General features: G+C 64.4%; 4 protein-coding genes across 4 annotated transcripts; 2 read left to right on the top strand and 2 right to left on the bottom strand.

Annotated features, from left to right (window-relative positions):
* Positions 1-3,887: 3,887 nt before the first annotated feature.
* Positions 3,888-4,595, top strand: MNEG_4336 (hypothetical protein; the record flags this gene model as incomplete). Its single annotated transcript, XM_014047190.1, has 1 exon — positions 3,888-4,595. The coding sequence occupies one exon, from the start codon at positions 3,888-3,890 to the stop codon at positions 4,593-4,595; it is 708 nt and encodes a 235-aa protein (XP_013902644.1).
* Positions 4,596-5,577: 982 nt separating this feature from the next.
* Positions 5,578-7,683, bottom strand: MNEG_4335 (hypothetical protein; the record flags this gene model as incomplete). The annotated part of the gene is made up of 4 exons (XM_014047189.1): positions 5,578-6,366; positions 6,679-7,014; positions 7,251-7,382; positions 7,522-7,683. 4 exons carry the CDS (start codon positions 7,681-7,683, stop codon positions 5,578-5,580), a joined length of 1,419 nt encoding a protein of 472 aa, XP_013902643.1.
* A 659-nt stretch (positions 7,684-8,342) lies between these two features.
* On the top strand, positions 8,343-11,306 carry MNEG_4334 (hypothetical protein; the record flags this gene model as incomplete). Its single annotated transcript, XM_014047188.1, has 2 exons — positions 8,343-10,165; positions 10,469-11,306. 2 exons carry the CDS (start codon positions 8,343-8,345, stop codon positions 11,304-11,306), a joined length of 2,661 nt encoding a protein of 886 aa, XP_013902642.1.
* A 1,219-nt stretch (positions 11,307-12,525) lies between these two features.
* MNEG_4333 (hypothetical protein) lies at positions 12,526-22,456 on the bottom strand (the record flags this gene model as incomplete). The annotated part of the gene is made up of 19 exons (XM_014047187.1): positions 12,526-13,943; positions 14,172-14,427; positions 14,593-14,973; positions 15,185-15,298; positions 15,555-15,990; positions 16,222-16,506; positions 16,738-16,862; positions 17,064-17,163; positions 17,499-17,566; positions 17,776-17,832; positions 18,151-19,078; positions 19,313-19,371; positions 19,576-19,650; positions 20,016-20,153; positions 20,386-20,705; positions 20,955-21,136; positions 21,420-21,499; positions 21,720-21,985; positions 22,231-22,456. The coding sequence occupies 19 exons, from the start codon at positions 22,454-22,456 to the stop codon at positions 12,526-12,528; spliced, it is 5,514 nt and encodes a 1,837-aa protein (XP_013902641.1).
* Between the last annotated feature and the right edge of the window lie 102 nt (positions 22,457-22,558).

The raw sequence follows: 22,558 nt of genomic DNA, 5'->3' as shown, positions 1-22,558 counted from the left end.
ACACACAACACACTGCACACTGGAACGATCCACATCAACAACACCTGCACCCTGGCCTGTTGTGTGCTGAAGGCCAACTTCCGTGTGATGATGATGTTGATACTGTAATGATTTGTTACCGCCTTGTGCCCTTTGCTGCCCTCTCCCCCAAATATAGGCGGTCTTGATGGGGCTAATGATGCGCCTGCGGCACGCGCTCCCACACTCAGGAATGCGTTCAACGCGGGCTTGAACTCCAGCGGCGCTGCTGGCACCGCTGTGAGCAGCGAACACAGCCAGCATGCAGCGCGTTTCGGCGTCCGCACCTATGTGGCGTGCGTGGCGGCAATAGGGTACCGGAGCGGGTTGCAGCCGCGCTCCTTACCAACAGGCTCCTCTGCCTCGCTGCGCCTGCTAATAAACTCTCCCACGCAGCCGCAAATCCTGCCCGCCGTTGGCCCCGCCGCTGCGGGCCGAAAGCAGCAGCAGGCCCACTGCCACCGCTTTTAAGGCAGCACAGAAGGTCGATAAATGCGATTTGCCATTAATTGCTGGGGTTTGGGGTCCAGCATGCTGTAAACATTCCTGCGCCCAGCAGCACTGCTCAACACGCGTGTACGACGACCTGCACCTGCTGCGGCGTTGACAAGCAAGCTGCCGCCGCTGGCGAGGCAGCTCTCGCTGCCGCAGCGAGTGCCGCCCAGGCTGCCGCCGCCCGCGGCCGCTGCCCCACCGGCAATGCCGCCCGTTTGGTGGCTTGGCACGAGGGCGGCACGCGCAAGCAGCTCTCCAGAGAGGCCGCATGGCGCGCACAGGGTATCAGGCCTGGAAGGCCTTGCTCGCGCGGAAAATTACACAGCTCCCGCAGCGGCACGAGGTCCCGCAGCGGCTCGCGGGTGGGCTGATGCCAGCCCGCACTCAGGGCGCCCAGGCCGTGCGACGCCGTCCATCATCGTGGTTCGCTGCACCGGGCTATGGCCGCGCCAAAATAAAAGCACGGCAACGTCTCGGGCCTCCAGCTGCACCTCGGCGGCTGCCCACATGCAACTGGTGCCACACCCAGCGTACTGCCGCAATGGCGCGCCGCTGCCCTGCAGCTGCCTTGGCCTCAGCCAGCCAAAAGCGCGGCTACGCCTGCGGCGCGCCATGAATGATTTTCCTAGGAAACTTGCGCGCCTCACCCTCGCCAAGGTCAATTGCGGTTCGTGGGCAATCGGCACTGTGAGAGAGTGCCGTCCTGCGCTTTGAGTGCGTTCCAACATGCTTGCCGCCTGCTACTTTGCTTGCCCAGCAAATCCTTGAAGCTACGCCCAGCGCAGTCAGCGCTTGGGTTTGTTCGGTCCTCAGCGCGCTCCCGCTCCCTTGCAAGGGGGGGGGAGGCGCCGGCAGTCGGCTGCCTTGCCGCTGCCCAGCATGCACATAGGGCGGCACCGCCCGCATGGTGCCCTCACGTCACCCATTCAATTGATGATGCAGTACACTAGCTGCTCGCGGCTACCACCTGACCTTGGCGGGCCGCGAGCCTCGCCCGGCTGCTGCAAGGCCGTTGCCTGCGCTGCGGCGCACCCCGGCGGGGCTGAGCAGCTGCTGCGCTTGCAGGCAGGTCGTGATGGACTCGAGGATTGCCGCAAGTGTCCGCCTTGCTGGAGGGCAGCCAGCTCATGCTGTTGCTGGATGGCCATTCCCTGTTCCTATGTGAGAAGGTCTCGCTTGCCCAGTGGAGAGCGTAGCGGGGGCCCGAAGAAGCACTACTACCCTGGGGCATCGCTTGCAGTCGATGCGGCTGCCGGGCCAGCGGCGCTCATGAGTGTGGCCGGCGCGAGGCTCGGCGCATGAGAGCGTCTCAGGCAAGCGCTCTGCAGATATATCAATCTAGATATTCCAATCAGTTAATTGCATGAATCAGGGCAAGTCTCACGCCCAGCTGATGGTGCTGAAGTTGTCGCTGCATGCCGGTCAACCATCAAGCTGTGCCAGCACCTTGATGTTGTAAGTGCTGCCGAACGTCGCGGGTTGTACATATTCCAACACGCATATTCAATGCCATTGAATCATTGTGTTTCAAAACGTACCCAGTGATCTTATCATACGACAGTCAGTGGGTGTCACAACACGCTGCATCTGCAATTTTCCGCGATAACCTACGTTGGAACACACACAGTTCCACGCCAATTATGAAAAGAAATTGAGCAGGTTAGTGCTGGCAGTGTGGCTGCCTTCAAGCAGCTTGGCAGGACTGCTTCGTGCACCGTACGCTTGCGCTGCGTGCTGCTGCAACTGCAAGCTTTGCCTCTCTCTCTGAGCAGGTGCTTGCAATCACCATACTCACACACAAAGCCTTGTACCGCCGTCTTGCGTGTGATTGCGTCAAGTACATGCATAGTCACTGCAACCACACTTCCTACGTGATTGCAGGCACCCCGGCCCGGATGACCACCAAGGAGGGCATTACGGACCTGTTTTGGAAACTGGTGAGTCACAGGGATGTTATTCAGGGACCTCCTTTGTGCAATGAGCTCGACTGGGCCGGCGGCCGCATGCACATGTTTGAAGCGTCACAAACGGCAACCGCCGCAGGAGGCCCAAGACCAGCAGGCCCTGGCGCAGTGCGGGGTTGATGACGATGCGAAGAGCACTCACATGCAGCTGAAACAGCCCGGATGCATGGCTGCAGAGGAGAGCGGCAAAGATGGCGCCTGGCTGGAGTCTTTCATGGCTGAGGTGAGGGTGTTATCCAGAGTGCGCAAGGAAATGGCTTGCTGGGACGTGGGCGTGTGGCGTGGCCAGCTGGCCGCCGCACAAACATTGTGATCATACCCAAGTGTTCCTTCACACTGATCCTGTCACGCGCATGGTATGAAGGGCATTTTCTGGGTTTGAAGATGCGTGCCAACAAAGTTTCGACCTCTCTACTCGTTGGACCCATCCGCGCGTGCACTCCCCGTGCTGTGTGCAGGTGAAAGCCGCTGAGGAGAAGTTGCTGCCTTCTCAGGGCTGGCGCCCTCTGCAATTGCTGGAGTCACTATCCATTTCTCTGCCGCACCAGCTGCAGCATGACAAGAGGACGGATAGCCAGCGGGACGATGGGGCGCCCAACGAGCAGCACCACGGCTGTTATGCAGCTGACCAGGTGGCGCGTGCAGCAAGCGCAGAAACAGTACTATTGAAGCACACACATGGCGACTCTTGCAGCACGACCAAGCACGATTTGCCCGCTGAGGACCAGCAGCAGCCACAGCTGCTGCAGCAGCAGCAGCAGCAGGAGCAGGAGCAACAGCAGCAGGAGCAGCAGCAGCAGCAGCAGCAGCAGCAGCAGCAGCAGCAGCAGCAGCAGCAGCAGCAACAACCAATGAGTATTGAGGTGCTGGCGAAACCGCGTTCGGCGGGTGGAGAGGAGCCAACCTACAGCCCGCGGAGCGTTGACGGCAGCGGCAAGGACATGGACAAGGATGGCGTTGAGGGAAAGGGGCAGGATGATGCTGTTGGGGGTACGCTGGATGGGGGGCTGGAAACTCCTCCGAAGACTAGACTGCGCAGAAGGTCCACACGCGGGGGCGAGCGGCATAGAAAACAACAGCTGAGCAGGCAGCGACGGCAGGAAAGGTTGTTGCAGCAGGCGGAACAGCAGAAGGAGCAGCAGCTGGTGGAGCAGCAGCTAGAGGAACAGCAGCAGCAGCAGCAGCAGCAGCAGCAGCAGCAGCAGCAGCAGCAGCAGCAGCAGCAGCGGCAGCAGCAGCAGCATCAGTACCAGTACCAGTACCAGTACCAGTACCAGTACCAGTACCAGCTCCCGTACCCGTACCAGCAGCCCCAGTACCAGCAGCAGCAGCCCCGATACCAGCATCAGCAGCAACAATACCAGTACCAGTACCAACAGCAGCACCGGTACCAACTGCGCGACCAATTCCATGAGCAGCACCAGTACTACCACAACCAACAGCAGCAGCAGCAGCAGCAGCAGCAGCACCAACCGCCGCATCACCAGCGCCAGCACCTGCACCACCAGCAACAGTCCCAATCACAACCGCAGCTGTACTTGCAGCAGCAGCAACAGCAGCAGCAGCAGCAACAGCAGCAGCAGCAGCAGCAGCAGCAGCAGCAGCAGCAGCAGCAGCAGCAGCAGCAGCAGCAGCAGCAGCAGCAGCAGCAGCAGCAGCAGCAGCAGCAGCAGCAGCATCATTACCAACCGCAGCAGCACCAGCGCCAGCACCCGCACGACCAGCAACACTCCCAACAACAACTGCAGCAGTACGTGCAGCACCAGCAGCAACAGCAGCAACAGCATCAAAACCAGCAACAGCAGCAACAGCATCAAAACCAGCAACAGCAACAGCATCAAAACCAGCAACAGCAGCAACAGCAGCAACAGCAGCAACAGCAGCAACAGCAGCAACAGCAGCAACAGCAGCAACAGCAGCAACAGCAGCAACAGCAGCAACAGCAGCAACAGCAGCAACAGCAGCAACAGCAGCAACAGCAGCAACAGCAGCAACAGCAGCCCCGGCAAGAGCATCAGCATTATTGCTACGACCAACAGCAGCACCAACAGCAGCAGCAACATCCTCAGCAACACCCCCAGCATCCCCCGCAACAACCGCAGCAGCACCAGCGTGTGAATCAAGCACACCACCAGCAACTAAAGCTCCCAAAGGAGGGCGAGCGAGAGGTACAGCGCCTTGATCACCTGGGGCTGGCAAGCGCGCCTGCCCTGTGGGGCGAGCAGCTGGAGGTGAGCCAGGAAGCATCAGCATGCCCAGGAACGGTCCAGACTCTGCAGCAGAAGCATCAGAAGGTGGTGCAGCAGCTGCGGCAGCTGCAGCAGCAGGAGCAGCACCTGCACGAGCAGCTGCAGCTGTGTCAGCTGGGCCAGCCGGACCGGCAGCCGCTCTCGAGCTTTGGCGACCCATTTGGCCGCGCCAACTCCATTTGGGGGCCGCCGCTGGCGACGGTGCGTGACCCACCACCTTTGCACCTTTTGCCAAGCAGCCTACTGGATGTCCTGGCAGAGCAGGAACCCGCTGCAAAACCTGCCGCGCCGGCGCTGGTGCATGTGGTGCCCAAGCGCATGCAATCAATGGGTAGCAGCAGTGGGCCGATCATCATTACAGCAGCCTCGGCCCACGGGTAAGATCTCTAGGTGGTGAAGCAGTATGAGTAACAAATCCATCTCAATTGCATGAACAGAGCTGCCAAGACTGCCTGCATTGGACAAGTCTGTGACTGTTGCGGTAATTAACTTCACCAATGCCGCGGGTTACACCAAGGCTGTACCAAGTGCAGCTGACTTTGGCAAATGGAATCAGGATCAAGCAGGGGCATTTGAGAGTGAGCGACAATCAGGGACACAGATGAGGCACACGCTTCATCAAAGCAGACATCACTTGATATGAGCAGCACACCCAAAAGCCGGGGATGTCACCACGTTGCAGTGAAGGTTCCAAACGGTCACCAAATAACAGCACAAAGTGTGCCGGCATGAGGAAGATATGCAAGACCAATTCATCAACTTCTGAGTGTTTCAAATGTCGCGACCATATTGAAAACGTTTGTTATCAAAGCCGCCTGAGCCCAAGCAGCCCGCAAGCATCCCAAGTGCACTCACGCAGAAGGGCGGCCAGACGTATGAAGCAGCATCAGCAGCGGCAGCAGCCGCGCGACGCGCACAGCTACCCCGCCACCGCCAGCCAGCGACGCCACCGCCAGCACCGCAGACGCCGCCGCGCGCGCAGGGCCGCTCGAAAGCGCGGCGCGCACCCGCTGTGCTCGCTCGCCGCCAAAGCGGCGCCGCGTGCCGCTGTCATCCCCGACCTTGGCCGCGGCAGGGGCTTGCTGCTCGCCCTGCTGCGGCCTCAGCGCAAGCAGCGTGCTTTCTGCCGCCTCTGCTGAGCTCAGCCGTGCATACCGCACCAATAGCTCAACAGACCTGCCCAACTCTGACTGCCCCTGTGTGCCGCCATCCGCCTGGCTGCCGCGTCGCGAGTCGCTGCCGCTGCCGCCACCCACACCCCCTGCAGCAGTGGCGGCGGCAGCGCGCGACAGCAGGGCGTCGCAGAGCCTCAGGGCGCCCGCGCGTCCGAGCGCGTCGGGCGCTTGCAGCATGTCGATGACGTCACCGGCGCTGAGGCAGCGTTGCCGTTCCACGAAATCTGCGAGCTTTGACACGATCGCGCTGTCAGCCTCCACCGCTTGGGGCTGCGCTGCGCCGCCGCTGCCGCCGCCGCTGCCGCCGCCGCTGCCGCCGCCTGCACCCAGCTTGTCAAGAGGGGCGGCGGCCGTGCCTTGGTGGGCCGCCGTGTGTCCCCAGCACTCGAGGCAGAGGGATAGGTAGTCTGCCTGCTGCTGTCGGTCACACTCCTCCAAAAGCAGGCTGTAGAACACGTCCGCAGCCTGCATATGTGTGGTGTGTGTGTGTGTGTGTGTGTGTGTGTGTGTGTGTGTGTGTGTGTGTGTGTGTGTTGCACATGCAATTGTTTGCGTATGTACTCGCAGGCATGCGAGCGTGCACCCCATTTCCTGGGAGGAGGTGCGTGGCATTTATTCCTGCTTCGTGACAACCCATTTGGACGCTCCAGAACAGCTACAACGCATGGCCGCAAGCGGGGCATACGCGTGATGCCCCAGGCCTGAGGCGGCTGCCTGTGCCTGTGCCTGATGCGCCATCGAACACCCCGCTTGCGGCGCGCTTTGCCTCTTGCGCACCTGGTCTGGAAAGCCACCGCGCATCAGCTCGTTTCCAAACCACTTGAGCGCCACCGCGCTGTATGCCTCCCCGCGGTGGGACGCGACAAACCGCGCCAGCTCCATCGAAAGCCCGGGCGCACTCAGCAGCAGGCCCTCGCCGCCGGCGTCGGCCTCCGCGGCCGCACCCTTGCGCCCGCCAGCCCGCTTGGGCGCGTGGCCGGGCGCCTGGCGCTGCGCGGGTGGCAGGGCAAGCTCTGCTGCGCGGCGCAGGTAGCGGACGGCCTCGGAGCGCCGCGGCTCGGAGGCGGCGATGGATGCGCATGCGCGCACTGTTGACTCGCGGTACTCTGCTGCCTGTATGGTATGGGTCGATGGGAGCAGCGGCATGGTGGGTGATTTGCATGGGCAAAGAGCAATCAATGGAGATGGGCCGTCCAGGCATGCACGGCAAGATGGACGACAGGACACAAGCGGACTGCTCAGCTGCAGAGGCAAGCTGCGTCAACACTCGTTGCTGCGACTGTCTACCGCCAGCTGCTGCAGGCCAGCTGATGCGGGGCGCTCAGGTATCCAGGCCGAGGCATGTGCACCCGGCTGCGCATCGGGAAGACGGGGAGCAGTTGGTCCGAGTCTAGAGGCGCGTTTGTCAGGGGGTCGGTAAGCGGCGCGCCCGCCGCCGCCGCGCGCGCCAGGTGCGTCTCAATGGCGGCTCGCTCGTACACCTGAGCAAGCGCGGCGTTATTTAGGGGGTGCAAAGTAATGCGCATGCGAGTCTGCAAATGGGGGGCGTTGGCGTTGTGCACCCCATGCAAGCATGCATGCATGCATGCATTGGGCAATAGCTCTGCAATTTCGGCCAACCTGGCCGCTGGTGGTCAGCACAGGGTCCGTCAGAAGGTCACGTGTGATTGGACACAGCAGCTCGGGCGGCGTTTCGAACAGGTTGCGGCCCGCGGCGCCGCCCTGCTGCTGCGTTCCGATGGCGGGTGTGCTGCCAGAGCGGAACGACGCGCTTCCGCTCATTGTCAGCGGGGCGCCGCTATCCTGCAGGCGCTGCATGAATTGAATACAAGGTTTCTACGGTGTCCAGGGTAGGAGGTCCTTCAGTGCAGCGAAAAGATTGGCGAAGCACGCGTTTGAAGTGCGAAGGGAGGTGACGTTTGTTTGGCTATTGATTCGGTAAGCATCGTCCCGATAGACATACATGCGTGGCAAATCACTGATATCGACAACAAAGAGCGGTTCGCATCAGCTGACGTGATCTGCAATTGCTCGCATGGCCATCACTCACCACCCCATGGTGATGGTATTCATAATGTCAGCTTGATCCTATCTGACACACTGCTATGATGCTGTCGAGCTGGCCGCTACAGGTGCGTCGGTGCCGCTGTGTGCGCATTGATACCGACGTACCATCGGGCTGAGGCCACATATTAAAAGCGCACCGACCTCTTTTAATCCAGGTCTCGGCAGTACGGCCGTGGTGCACGCAGCAACGAGCGCCAGCGGTGGTGGCCGCCGCTCATGCTGCCTGCGCTGCGGGTGTTGGCGAAGTGTCAGAGCATGGTGCGGCCAGCCCAGCCTGGCTGGCCCACCGGCGGCGTGCAAGCGGGGCGAATGCTGTACCCCCTCCCGTTTTGCACCTGCCTGTCAATGCTGGCGGCCACGCTCAGACGGCCTCCATGGTCAGAAATGGCGGCCACACCGAAGCCCAGCTCAGCAGCGGCAGTGCGAACCGCAGGCCCCGCGAAGCCGCAGGCAGCTGCGGCGCAGCCAGCGACGGCTACATAGGGGCGCGTGCGCTGACCAGGCTGATCACCCAGGCCCGAGATTGGCGCCAACTGCTGCAGCTCTGCGATGCGCACGGCAGCGGGTTTGACCAGATTCATCTGTCAGCTGCCATGGTGAGGCTGGCGGCGCTGTATGGCAGAGGAATGGATGGCACGCGGCAGCATTGCAGCAGCAGCGGCGGCGACGGTGCCGGATGGGTGCGGGCGGCGGAGCAGGGCCTTGGGGAGTCGGCGGGCGACGCCCCGGCCACAGCGGGGCCCAGCAGCCTTGCGCTCGACCTGCTGCAGCGCGCCGAGGAGCGGGGCGGCGCGCTCACGCACCGGCAGTCGTCCAACATTCTCTGGGCGGCCGCGCGGCTGGGTGTGGCGCCGGCGCCCCAGCGGCTAGCGCGCCTGATGGCCTGCTGCTCGGGGCCGCGGGGGCTGTGGGGCTTCAGCCCCCAAGAGCTCTCCAACCTCGTGTATGCCTTGGCGCTGCTGCGGCCGCACTACTTCGGCGGCAGTGAGGCGGCTGGGGCTTTGGCCTCATCGGCGGCGGCACAAAGACACTCGTGCGGCGTCGCCGGCGGCTGGGGCGGCGGCAGCGGCGCGCAGCTGAGCAGCACCTTTAGCGGCGCCATCACCACCATCTACAGCAGAGGCGCCGCCCGTCAGCCCCCCTGGGATGACAAGTTCCTGCTTGCACTTTTCGAGGCGGCCTCTGCGGCCCTGCCCCGCTGCAACGAGCGCGACCTCTCGCAGCTCGCCTACTCGCTCTCCCTCCTGCGCCCCTCGCCGCCGCGCGGCTGGCTGGCGGCGTGGGCGCGGCGCGCGGGGGCGCTGCTGCCGGAGATGGGGCCGCAGGCGCTGGCTAACAGCGCGTACGGCGTCGCGAGGCTCGCGACGGCTGGCGGCGCGGACTGTAGCCACGGCGGCCCCATCTTTGGCAGCAGCACCTCCGGCGGCTTTGGCACCTCCAACAGCAACAGCAGCCTGATCGACACGCTCCCTGGCAGCGCGGCACTGGTCCGCGTCAGCAGCAGCAGCAGCAGCAGCAGCAGCTGCTGCGGCGAGGGGGGCGGGGGCGGCGGCAGCGCGGAAGTTGAAGACCTTTTGGCTGCTCGGCAGTGGATGAGGGCGTGCCTCCAGTACGCCGCGCTCCATGCGCGCGGCATGGATGCCGGGGAGCTCATCGGCCAGGTGATGTGGGCGGCCGGCCAGCTGGGCGGCGCGGCGGGCGCGCCAGTGGCGCCGGAGGCGGCCGTGCGGTCGCTGGTGGAGCGCGCCGCGGCGCTCGTGGCCACGCGCGGCGGGGCCGAGGCGGCGGCGGGGCACCTGGGCGTTCTGCTGCTCAGCATGGGGCAGATGGGGCTGCCGCCGCCGGACGAGGCCTGGCAGCGCGGCGCGTGGCGTGCGGCGGCGCGGCAGCTGGCGCACCTGACCGGCCCGCGCCTGTGCAACTTCCTGTCTGGCGCGGCCGCGCTGCACATGGCACCGCCGCCGCCGCGGCTGCAGGAGCGGCTGCTGCAGGCCGCGGCGGCCGCGGCCGAGGGCGGCGACCCCAGGACCTGCGCTCGCATCGCATACTGCGTAGCGGCGCTTGGGTGGCGGCCAGAGAAGCGGTGGCTCGTGAGGTTTGCCGCGGCCAGCCGGCCGCTGCTGGCTGACTTTGAGCCTCGTGACCTGGCAAACTGCATCTGGGCGGCGGCGACCATCGGGGGCTGGCCAGATGATAGGTGGGTGTTGTTGGTGGGTTTTGGGAGTGGAGTAGGGAGGGGGCGCAGCAGCAACGCACGGGTGTGCAGGGATATTGGCAATCGGGCAAGCAAGCAAAGCGGTGATGGCTACCGCATTCGTACGGCTGTAGCTACCACTGGCCAAAGGATGCACCGCCGCGGGCAGGCTGCCAGCTGCTGGTGGCGATTCACCAAGCCCCCGTCCTTGGGCCCAGAATCCCTTCCAGCCCGTTCGCACAGCCCCACCCCTCACCCACCGCCCGCCGCCTTTGAACTGGGGCCTCACCCCTGCACGTCTCAAAGGTGGCTCGAGTGGTTCCTCGTGGAATCTTCCCAGAAGCTGCCGCGCTTCCAGACCCGCGAGATCGCCAACACGCTGTGGGCGCTTGCCTCTCTCGACCACCGCCCTTCGGAGCCTTGGATGGAGCGGCTTCTCGGCAGCTGCGCGCCCCGCCTCCCCGACTTCCAGGCGCGGGAGCTCTCGGCGGTCATCTGGGCGCTGGCGCGTCTGAACTATCACCCGGGCGACGCCTGGCTCAGCAGCTTCCTGGCAGCTTCCCACCATGTTCTGCCCAGCTTCCGGGCGTCCGAGCTGGCCGCCATAGCGCGCGCGCTGTGCAAGCTGAACGCCGCGCCGGGCGCCGCCTGGGTCGCGGCTCTGGCGGCGGCGGTCGAGGCGCGGTTTGCCGGGTTCGACTCGGCCGGGGCCCTCACCGCGGTCGCCTCTTTGCGCACGCTCAGCGCAACCGCGGCCGCCGGGGCGGCCGCGGCGCCTGCAGCTGCGCTGTTGCCTGAGCCGCGCGTGGTCGTCATGCACAGCGGCGCTTACTGGGCAGGTGGGGCGGGCGAGGCGCCGGAGCAGTGGGATATGCCGCGCGCAGAGCAGCAGCAGCAGTTGGGCCTAGATGATGCATTCAGCCCGGATTTCGAGGCCAGCGTGTCGCCGCTGTCGTGGGTCGAGGCGTTTATGGCAGAGGTCCACGGCATGGCGGCGCTGATGACGCTGATGCCGGACTGGATGCAGTGGCGCCTGCGCCAGTGGCCGCGCGCATGGGCGGCGCGGCGGCTGGCGCTTGAGACGGGCCACGGTGGGGGCGGCGGAGAGATGGGTGGGAGACGGCAGCAGCAGCTGAGCTGCTGAAGCGCGGCTTGATTGGGCTTGTACCGCTCTATGACATCGCACGCCGAAGAGGACATGCGTTGATCTGTACCATAGGTTTTCCAACTGACAAGTTGTGCCACCATTCACGCCATTCACGCCCGAACGTCTTTGTCTGGTGCTGTGTGAATGATCAAGCTTTGGGTTGAGCGCCATTTGCCGCACCCAATGCAAGCCCCACATCGATGCAGAGCCCGGCCCTGTAACGTCCTGAAGACAGCTCTCTGTCAGCCAGGATGTGCGTTTATGTCAGATCCGCGGGGACCATGCAGACCTGCGCTAGCACGTCGACCAATTACTGTTACTCCTGGTTGGCACGCGATGCAGCAGTCGTCAGTTACTCGTTGATCAACCCCTCCGGTTATGAAACTCGACTTGGCCGGCTGACCTGGGTGGCCAGCTAGCGTGGACAGAAGCAAAGCGGACCAAGGACAGGGTACGAAAGCTTTGCAGTATTCCGCTTGCTGACTACATCACATGAAGGGGGCCGCTGCACCCCAAGGGCGTGTGCTTGCTAGTCGTGTCGCATTACGTGATTGTGTGCAGGATCCAAACGCTCCAACACGCAATCCTTGAGAGCATCACATCCGCAAGTATCACATCCATGCGCATCGGCAAAAGCCGGCCTGGTGGGCCGCCGCAATCTCTGGCGCAGGCATGGGGCATCTTGTCGCACACATTCGTGGCGGACGACCGCGCGTTTCTGGGGCGCCCAACGAAACGACGACATTCTGAGCTTGACAAATCGTATCATGCAGCCGTTGCGAAGGGAATCAAACACTGCCTTGACAACAGGAGCCGAGCCCCACATGGTTTTTTTGACAGCAGCCACACGCCGCGCGCCGCAGGCCACTGGCCCCCCTCCCAGCCAAACCCTCGTTCCTCATGGGGGAGGCGGTGCAACTTGGGGCAAGCAGCTGCGAACAAGTGTCTTGAGCAGAGGGCGCGAGCCTTGCGATGCTACATGCACAAGCAGGCAGGAATCTACTAGCAAACCCTGCTAGCAAGGCTCATGAACTAACTAAACATCCATGGCAGCTGCATGTCGAGATGCGCGCGGCGCAGATGGCATGAGCTGTGCAGTAAATATTTGAGGTCCGAGCCAGCGCAGTGTCAATCAATGGGCCGCTGTGGGGATTGATTGATGGCTGATGAGAGGGCTAGGGACGAGATTTTCAAGGCGGCGGCACGCCTGATCAAATCAAGAAGCTTTTGCCTTGGAGCAGTCCGCACCAGCAAAGCCCTGGCTGCAGATGCATGTGCCGCTCTTGAGGTTGCACACGCCGTTCCCGCTGCAGTCCTTCGGGCAAGCCTTGGCCGCGGCCAGCGGCGGCTTGACGGCCGCCGCCGCGGACGCGCAGACTGCCGGCACGGGGCCGAACACAGCCGGGTTGCCGCCCGCCGCGGCGCCACCAGGGCCGGCCGCATAGCGCGCGTCGTCGTCGTCGCCGCCAAAGCCTGGGTCCTTCACTAGCGGCGTCGTCGCCGCCGGCGGCCGCGCGGGGCAGACGACGAACGTGCCGGCGGCGGACAGGCCCATAACCTCGGGCTGCGCGACGGCGTACGCCTTGACCGGCGGCAGCGCAAACGTGCCTGGGGTGGCGGCCGTTGCCTTGAAGGAGACGATCGAGGTCCCGGCGGGGCGGTTGTAGTAGTTGATCTTTACGAGGCTGGGCGTCACCTGGGTCTGGGGGCACCAGAACCACCGGCTGTACCAGCCGCTGCCGCCGCCGTCCCCGAGGTTGCACTGCAGCTGCTGCGAGGGGTCCTTGTAGACAGCAGGGTCGATCGGCTCGAGGCCGCCGGGCATCAGGACCTCGACGATTACCTGGCCCAGATCATCCGGCGTCGTGATCTGGACGGTGATCGTGACGATGTTGCCGGCCGCGGCGGCGGCAAGGTTGCCCTCGCCGGCCTCCGTCTGGATGATCCTCTCGACCCACAGGCCCCGGTAGGTCGGGAACGGCAGCAGCTGCGCGGGCGTGAACTTCAGGCCCGCAGCCACTGACACCTCCCCGCGGCCCGCTGCCTCGAACGACAGCCCGCTTGCGTTGGCCGGAAGCGTGCCCCATGGTGTGGAGGTGCTCTCGACACGCCCCGCGTTGGCCGGCGTGAATTTTGCCTCGAGAAGCATCTTCTCCGCGCCGGCGGCGTTGGTCGCCGTCACTGTCACCGCCACATTTGGCGCCGTCGAGCCGCGCGACTGGTCGTACGCGGCGAGCGCCGCCGCCGACACGCCCGTTGTCTGGCCGCCGCTGCTGACGCACAGGGGGCCGACGCCCGCCTGCCGCAGGCCGCGGGCGACGCCGACCGAGAGCTTCTGGATCAATGTAGCTTGGGGGCCGGCCTTGGGGGCAACCTGGGTGAGGAATGCCAGCGCCCACGCCTGGTCCTCTGCCCACGCGGAGAACGCCGCGTCGGGGTAGATTGCGACGTAGGCCGTCCTCCCTTGGACCCTGATCTGGCTTTGGAGGTTCCGAGAGATCGCCGAGACCGCGTCCTTGGCGCCGGGGGTGCCGGGGGCCGCGAGCAGCGCGAGGCCGACGCGGGCGGCGGTGCCGATGGAGACGTTGCGGGGCGACGTGGCGGCGGCGATGAGGCGCGGCAGGGCAAGGTCCTCTGCGGTGCACAGAGAACAGGTCGGGTTGAAAAAGCCGAGCTGTGACCTTGCAAATGAGGATGATCCCGCGCCAGCCGACACGGGAAGATTGTCGTTTCGCATGCAGAGATGTCAACAAGCGCGCCCTCATGAGGCTGCTGATCGGTAGCCTGCTGGCAATGACCTCTGGCGGTTCCTCCGCATAGCCTCATCCTGCCCGCCCCCGGCGCCACACGCGCCCCGCCCACCTACGACGCCCGCGTCCGTGCCGCTCGGCGGCGCCCAGCCCGCGCCCAGCGCCAGCCGCGCCCACGACAGGTCCTCCCAGTCGCGGTACCGCGCCGGCGGCGGCTTGGGGTCGGTCTGCTTGCGCTGGGTGCCATAGGGGTCATAATTGGGGTAGGGGTTGGCCCTGACGCGCTTGGCATCCTTGATGAGCTGGCGCCCGATGGCCTCCTTCCAGCGGGCGGCGGGGGCCTGGAGGGTCGCCAGGAAAGCGGGGCCCTGCGGGTGGCGTGGCCCAGGCCAGGGGTCAATTGGTTTTATGACGCGGCACGCCGCCCTGCACATTCATGCGGCGGTGGCCGCGCAGCCGGCGGCGGCCCAGCCATGCGTCATAATCGCCGGCGGCCGCCGGTTGCTACGTGAGGAGACGAGTTCTGCGCGCACCCACGTCAGCCGCTCGGATCGCCGCACCTCGTCGCCTCCTGCTGCCGCCTGCGCCAGCAACCACACGGCCCAGCCATTGAGCGAAATCGAGGCGTCATCGGGCTTGTACACCGGCCCACCGGGCGTCTGAGGGCTGAAGTACAGCAGGCCGAGATTCGGGTCCGTCAGCTCCCCGGCCAGCTGCCCGACAGCTGCCTTGCTGGCTGCAAGCTGCGTCGCGTTGCCGGCCCAGCCGCCGGCGGTCGCGTTGGCGCCGGCGGCGGCGCCGGCTTGGTAGCGCGCGAGGAGGGCCGGGAGGACCGCCGTGACGACGGCGCGCGGCGCGTACGTGTCTGGTGGCGGGTCGCGGCTGGCTTCTTTGACCAGCGAGTCGTAGTTGGACTGTTTGACGAGAGAGGGGCAGGTTGTGGTTTGACATTTGCACGGTCACGTGAATGATCGCGTGCTTGCCTCGCTGCCTTGCATGCTCACCCATAAGCAACGCCCTGCACGCATCCACCCTGCCACCCATATTGGCACACAAGCCGTCACCCATACATTCACTTCACCTCTGACCCACCGCTTTCCTCCACACGTTTTCACACACGCGCACCTGGAGGAACGGCAGGTTGCCAACCCCAGCCACCAAATCCACAGACCCACTGCCAGGGTCGGCCTCCGGCAGCGCCAAACCCTCGGCCTGACCCGCGCTCGCGTTGGTGCCAGGCTGTAACGCGAACGAAGTTGCAACAAACACCTGTTTTGCGACGGTGGTTAGCAAGGCGCTCTCAGTTCGCCAACTGCGGTGCCGCTTGCGGCGCACACAGGGCGTGCGAAACCCTGAGGGCAGATGAGGACCAATGTGAAGCCACGGCCCGCAGATTGGTGCAACTGCAGCAATGCTTCGTGGCCAATAGAGCACCGCCACCCACATTCCACTAATAAAGCAATGAAGCCGTCAGTTGATCGCCTCGATGACTCACCTCCCCTTGGCGGCCGAGGACGGGGACGTCGTATGCAGCCGCGTCCGTCGAGCTGCTGCTACCCTTCAGGTACACATCAAACCGCAGCCCCGCGCTCCCGACCGCCCCGGCAGAGAACCTGAACCTGACCTCTTGCTGCTGCTTTGCGCCGCTGAGGGTTGCCTCGCGCGCGTACGGGTCCTCGGGCAGAAGCCGGATGGCAGCTGCCGGGCCCGCGGGCACGACGGGCTCCGCCAGCAGCCGCCGCCTGCGGCGCGCGGCCGCGTCGGCGTCCCCCGCGGGGGTGCTGGCGGCGGCGGCGGCGGCCTCCTCGTTGCCGGCGGCGGAGGAGGAGGCGGTGACGTGGGCCTTGATGGACACGGTGATGGGGGTGGCGCCGGCGTCGGGGGCGGTGACGAGGACTCCGGCCTCAAAGACGTCCCCGACACGCACCATCCTAGTGGGGTGGCCGCATTGTTGGGAGGTCAATTGCTTTACGGATGGAAAAATAACATGCATTGGGCAATGCTTTATCTGCAGCGGAGCTTCAGCAAAAGCCTGTGCAGAACCCTTAGTTGGCCTGCCACCCACTGCGTGCTTCCCGCCAAGCGTCTGCGACAAGTGTGGCCGGCCGCATGCGCCACACGCACATCATGGCACCCAGCGGTCCCCCAGCCTCACTGCACACCTGGGCAGCGCCGGCGTGAGCGACACGGGCAGCCTGACGACGAGTCTGGTCTCGTTTGCGCCATACTTGCTGGGCGCGTCGGCGACGCCCTTGCTGACCGCGTAGGCGCGCACAGAGAACGCCCCGAGGTTGGGCGGCGCCTTGAACTCCACCACGGCTCGGCCCTCAGCGTCTGCCTGGACAGCCAGGAACACGGGCACCGTTTTGAAGTCCTCGCTGAGGCGCAGCTGCGCGTTGCCCTCGGACTTGCCGCGCGCGCTGGCCGGGTAGCGCTGCGTGATGCCCCTGCGTGCAGCATGGAGGCGTGGCCATTGTGACTTCAGAGGGTCGGAACGCTGAGAACGGCCATGATCCAAGCCTTTATTTACAGCCCAAGCTGAGACAAGGAAGGGGCTTGCTGTCAGCCCGTTGACCGCATCCATCACTAACGCCACCCTTGCACCCCCATAACGCCCTGATACACCTTGAGCCCCCAGATCAGCGCCAAGTCTGCATTCGTTCCCCCAATTTGCGCACCACGAGTAAAAGGGGGTGACAGTGACGGGTGTGGCGAAGCGCGGCAGGTAGGTTGCATCTGGAACATCCACCGGGTTGGTAGTGGGGTAGTAGGACTGCTCGCCCCACCCGCCTTGCTGCCAGGACTGCAGGGAATTGGATTGTCGAAAGCAGCCGGGCCGACGAGGTTGAGCTACTGTAGTGGGGTTGAAATTGGGCTCAAGGGGTGGCGGAGCGGCAGCACCGCGGGGCTGGCTGAAAGAAGCTGTCAAACTGAGGGGACTTTGAGGGGCACGCCGGTTCACCGTGCGTAAGGGGAGTTTGAGGCGTGCTGACAGTGTGCCCACCATGCTGTTGGTGATGGTGGTGTCCAGGGGCAGCCAGGGGTCCAAGCCCAGGCGGCGCGCCAGCACACCAAACGTGGTGTTGATGGCTTGACGGCTGGCCCTGAAGGCATGGGGTGGGAAGAGAGAGCACAAGACTCTGGTATGGACGATGCGTGTGCACAGTGTGCGTGGCTCTATGCCTTGTGTGTGGTTATCCATTGTGCAACGAATGTGTTTGTGTGTTGTGTGGATTTTCTGTGAAAAGCAAGCACGCGCGCACTGGTGTGCGTGTGCAGGCAAGCGTGTGTGTGTGTGTGTGTGTGTGCGCGCGCACGCGCGTGCACATGGGCATGCGCATGCGAGTGAGTTTGTGCGTAGATCATATTGAATTGACTGCACAAAAACTTGTGCAGACAGGCTTGGATGCATTGCCTCCGGACCCTCTGTGTCCCCCACCTGTTGGCGTTGATCTCCTTGATCTTCAGGTAGAGATCATCGTTGGGCTGGATGGCACTGGGCTGATCCTGCAATCCCCCAGACGTTGCAAAGGTAGGCCAGAGCGGGCGATTCACGACCACAACACGCTCGCTCATTGAAGTGCGGTGCCATACCCAACCGCCACTTCACGTTTGCAGGTGGATGAACGGCATTGCGATGCGCTTCCGTGCGTGCCACCACAGCCAGCTCACCGCCTGCTGCTGCGTGCAGGCCAAGCTGCGGCGCCACCACCCACCTTCAGATCATAAGGCATGAGGTCCAGGATGGCCTGGTCAACAATGACTAATGTGACCTGTTGGGATTGAATCATATTAGTATGTGAAGTTTTGGTGTACGAGCTGGTGTATATGTGACGTTTGTGTAGGTAATGGTGTGTGAAACTGGGAGCATCATCGCAGCGCAGGTTGATGAGGTGGGCAGAGTGACAGCTTGCGCTAGCAACATTGCAATTTGAGAATGACCCAAGTCAGCTGCGAGGTGGAGCAAATCAACTGCATAACAGCTGCTGCAGAGCTGTTATGCAGTTGATCCACTGGACGGTCGGCAACCGAACTCCCCCTCCCCGCCCAGCGAGCGCGCCTGCCCCTGCGGCGACCCATCTGGCCCCCACCTGCGCGCCTGCCGCCGGCTTGCCGCCATCGGCGTCCCGCACGTCCACCGTGACCTTCACGCCCCCATATGGGGCTGCGAGTGCATACCCCCCCTGCCGCGTGCGCAGCCCCTCGGCGCCCTCCACGGCGACGGTTACGCCCAGCCGGTTGTCTCCCAGAATTGAGAGGCTCACGGCATCCGAGAGGGTGTAGGGGGAGAGCGGGTCGAACAGCCGGCTGGTGGGGACGCGCGGCAGGAGGGCGGGCGCCGATTTTGCCGTGTTGCGGCCGACGGAGACGACCAGCGCGACCCTGCAGCCGCCGCGGCACTCGTCGCCGAGCGGGCCAATGGTGACGCTGTTGGGGCCCGGCGAGATCTTCGGGAGGCTCTTGGACTTCCGGACGTCGGAGTTGCCCCAGATCAGTAGGCCCGAGGTTGGGCCCGCGTAGCTCGGCACGCTGAAACTGAGGGTGGCCGTCGATCCCAGCGTGTAGTTTTCCCTGTCCTTGAGCAGCGACAGCTGCGGCTGGAAGGACCAGGGGCCCTGGGCCCACGCAGTGGTGTTGCGCCCGACCGGCGTCCGGGAGCACGGCGGCCGCCCGCCAAACCCGCCCTTGACCTTGGTCCCGTTTGCATACGAGACAGCGCAGGCCTGCAGGAAGAGGTCTGCTGCGCACGGCAGCGTGAGGCTGCACGCGCCGCCGTCCGCGCCGACCGTTGGCTTCCCAGACACGACCACGCAGCGCTGCCTCGCGACCGCGGCCCGCTCGGCGGCGGAGCAGTCGGCGAGGCTGCTCGAGTTCTTGGGGGCGAGGGTGACCTCCACGGTGACGCCCTCGATGGCGGCGTTGTCCAGGAAGGTGGTGGCTTTCACGATGAACGGCACGCCGGGCACGTCGGTGGTCGGGGAGGCTTCGAGCGTGCTGCGCACGGGGCCCTCGGCGATGCTGAGGTTGGGGGCCGCGTGAGGGGTCGAGGACGGTCGTTCGCAGGCGTGCGGGCGCGAAGGGTTGCAGGTGACCCGAGTGTTGAAAGGTGGGCAGGTGTGGAGGCAGGATTACGGGCAGGCGGGCAGGCGGGCAGGCAAGGACACAAGCAGGCAGTTTCAAGGCAGTGGAGGATTGGAAGACAGAGAGGCACTTGCTATCCTGGCAGGGAAAGCAGGAGTGTATGCGCCTCACGTGACGGTCTTGGTGGAAGTGTAAGGGTCGCCGGTCGGGCCCACCCAATTGGCCGTCACCTGGAGTGTTGATGAACAGCAGAGAAGGTGAGGGGGTCGAATCAGAAGTCAGAGGCAAACAGGATTCAGGGATCACAGGCTCCCCTTGGCCGGCCGCGGCGAGCATCGCTGGGAGGCGACCGGCGACGTATGCGTGCGCAGCGGCTGCGGCACAGCAAGGCTGAGGAGCTGGTGTAGCAGGGGGGGCGGGATGGCGTGACCAACCTGAAGGGCGTCCCCGAGGACTGTGGCGTTGGCAGCAGGGAGCTCCCCTAGGGGGATCAGGGCAACGGCACGGCCCTGGGAAGGGGGTAGTGGCCGTGGGAGGTGCGAAGGAGCGGCAAGGTGTGAGGGGTGCGAGGTCATGGGGGGGCCAGGGCCGGGCAGAGCTTGAGCTGCTAGACGCGCGCGGCAGCCGGGGCCGGGCACACGGATTGGCTCGTTTGATTGCTGCAGTATGTGCTCCAGACTTGTAAAACCTTGCAATTGCGGCTGACATGACCTGACGCAAGCAATGCTCAGGGCGCCGGCGTGTGGGGCCGACACACACACACACACACACACACACACACACACACACACACACACACACTTGCACACACACACTCACGTGTGCACTCACACACAGCAAAGTGCTCCCAACACCCGCGCCCTCCGCACCGCACCCGCGCGTCTGTTGTGACGTTGATGGCGCCAGAAGCCTTCGGGACGGTCCACGTGATCTTGACCATTGCGTCAGACACGTCGGCCCCCAGGTATGACGTCACCTTGATCAGCGCCTTGACGGTGCCGTTTGGCACCGCCTGCAACAGTGGTGCGTCAACAGCGGGGTGTGTCTGCCCATGCACGCCTGGTTCTTCATGGGTGCACTAAGCCAAAGCAAACCAGCGCTGCTTGCGCTTGCGGTGCATCCGACGGATTTCAGCCAGCCAGTCGCACCAACCCTTTTCATAAACAAGCAGATCCCTGCCTGCTCAAGACCCATCCTAAGCACGCTTCACAACTTGCATGATACAAAATGACCCCCAAGCCCACCCAGGTCGGGGTAGTCAGGTTGAGCACTGCTGTTGGCGGCCTCGGGTCCGCCGTCTGGAAAGTTTCTGTAGCCACGGACACACCATCCGCCCCCTCCTTTGTCGACGGCAGCAACAGCGCAACCTCGTACTGCACAAGCTGCGCCGAGGCGGGCACGCTGATGTTCGCGTGGAGGCTGCCGTAACCCGGCTCTATCGTGACCGGGAGCCTCACGATGTCGCCCGCAGAAGTGTTCCAGTTGGGAGTGACTGAGAGGGTGGCTGAGAAAAGGCTCGCCGGCGGCAGGGACAGGCGGAGGCCGTTGCGTCTCTGGAGGAACCCTGAGGGGCAAAATAAGGGTGCAGCGGCACGAGCGCGTTATGCTTGGCAAGGCGGCGTTCGCCTTTGCATGGCGGGGCTTTGAAACTGTGGGCGCATCCCGTGTGCCATTAAAACGACCTGCAATCCCCTCTCCTGCAGCTGCACGACATTGTCCGCCTGCAATCGCAATTGCCAGCAGCGCTCGTTCTCTCTGTCCACCAGCCTCCACAGTGAACGTGATCGCGAAACCCCTGTGACCATGCACCCACCCGTCACGTGCAGCGTGTCACCGGGCTTGACCAGCGCGCGGTCCAGCACCAGCTGCCCCGCCCACTTGGACGCGTCGTCGGCCGCGGCGTCGGCGGCGGAGGGGATGTAGGGCGTGTCCATGGTGCTGACGAGCAGCAGGCCGTGGCCGGGGGCCTCAACCAGCGAGGTGAGGGAGCCGTACCTGCAGATTAGAATGGATTGAGTATTAAAATTTGTTGATTTGGTGGGCTGCAAGTTTCCAAGGTCTGCGGTATTCGGGTCCGGCGGTGAGCACGCCGGGTTGGCGCAACGGCCAGGTGCCTGAAAAGGGGTTGCACTCCCGCTCACACATGCGCCGAGCAAGTCGTTTGAACAGCTCCGCATGCATGTCTGTGCGGTCCAAATCGCTTAGAATTCCTTAGCAGAGCTGGCCTTGAGGACGCCGCATTGGTTCTGCAGCGTCGTGCAGCGACATGCGTGCGCACCTGCCGGCCAGCAGGCTGTCCATCTTCACCGTGCAGCTGCCATCAGAGCCGGTCGTGCAGCTGGGCCCCTTGATAGCGGGCTGCGCACAGGCGAGGCGTGTGAGGCGCAGGGGATTGGCAGCGAAAGGCCCTTTCAAATAGCCCGAATATTGAGACAACGCCCTACCCAGCCAAACACTGCGTGCTTCCCCCTGCACAGGGGGCGCATTCCATCTCGCACCCACAACCCTGGCGACATGTGTGCACAGTCATGCACACGTGCGCTCGCACACACTTACGCACACGCACGCACGCACCCACCTTCCCATACACCGACAGATACACCGACACCTCTGCCCCCTCCACCGCCGGCGGCGGCGTGCCGCGGGTGTCAGTGACCCATGATGTCAGCTCCTTCCCTACAAAAACGCTGGCATACTGCAGGAACGTCTGGGACACGTAGGTGGGGCTGCTGATGCCCTTTGAGGCCTTCAGGGTGTTGGCGACCAGCTGCAGGCCGGGCGCGCCGGACAGGGGCAGGTAGTCGATTTTGGGGAGGACGCCCTCGTTGCGCTTGAACGCCACCTCTGTTGGGGACGAATGATTGAGATGGGCCGGGCGGATTGTGAGGATCCAAGAGCACAAGTAGACCACCCGACAAACGCGAGGTGGGTGATTGGGGCAGAAGGGCGCCGTCATCCCCGGTGCCTCTTCCGCTGCCGCGCCCTCCCCGCGCCGCGTCGCCTCGGCCCACCCTCCCCTGTGCCACACTGCCCGTTAGCCTCCTGATCCGTACAACAGACACCAGCCTGTTAGGCACCATCCCGCTCACTCGGCGTGCCGAGCTTCGTCGGCGCGAGGTTACTGTCGTAGCTGGCGGTCAGCTGCACCGCGTCGGGGTACCCCTTGGCCGCCACCTGCCAGCTGGCGGCGCCGGTGGGGTCGGTGCCGTACTTCGCCTTGCCCCGCGACGCGATCGGCCACTGCAGGGCCGGGGTGCCGGGGGCAGGCTCCAGAACGAGGCTGGCGCCGCCTGCTGACAGCTGGGGTCCCTGCATGGCGGGGCTGGGCTCTGTGGTGAAGAAGAAGGCCTGGCTGGGCTCCAGGGGCAGGCCAAAGCCGTCCTTGATCTGGGTGCACGGGGGGACATGTGGTGGTGG

The sequence above is a fragment of the Monoraphidium neglectum genome (genome assembly GCF_000611645.1).
Source record: "Monoraphidium neglectum strain SAG 48.87 unplaced genomic scaffold scaffold00597, whole genome shotgun sequence".
Lineage (NCBI taxonomy): Eukaryota > Viridiplantae > Chlorophyta > Chlorophyceae > Sphaeropleales > Selenastraceae > Monoraphidium > Monoraphidium neglectum.
The sequence above is the reverse complement of the archived record's forward strand: the minus strand, read 5'-3'. Positions and strand labels throughout refer to the sequence as shown.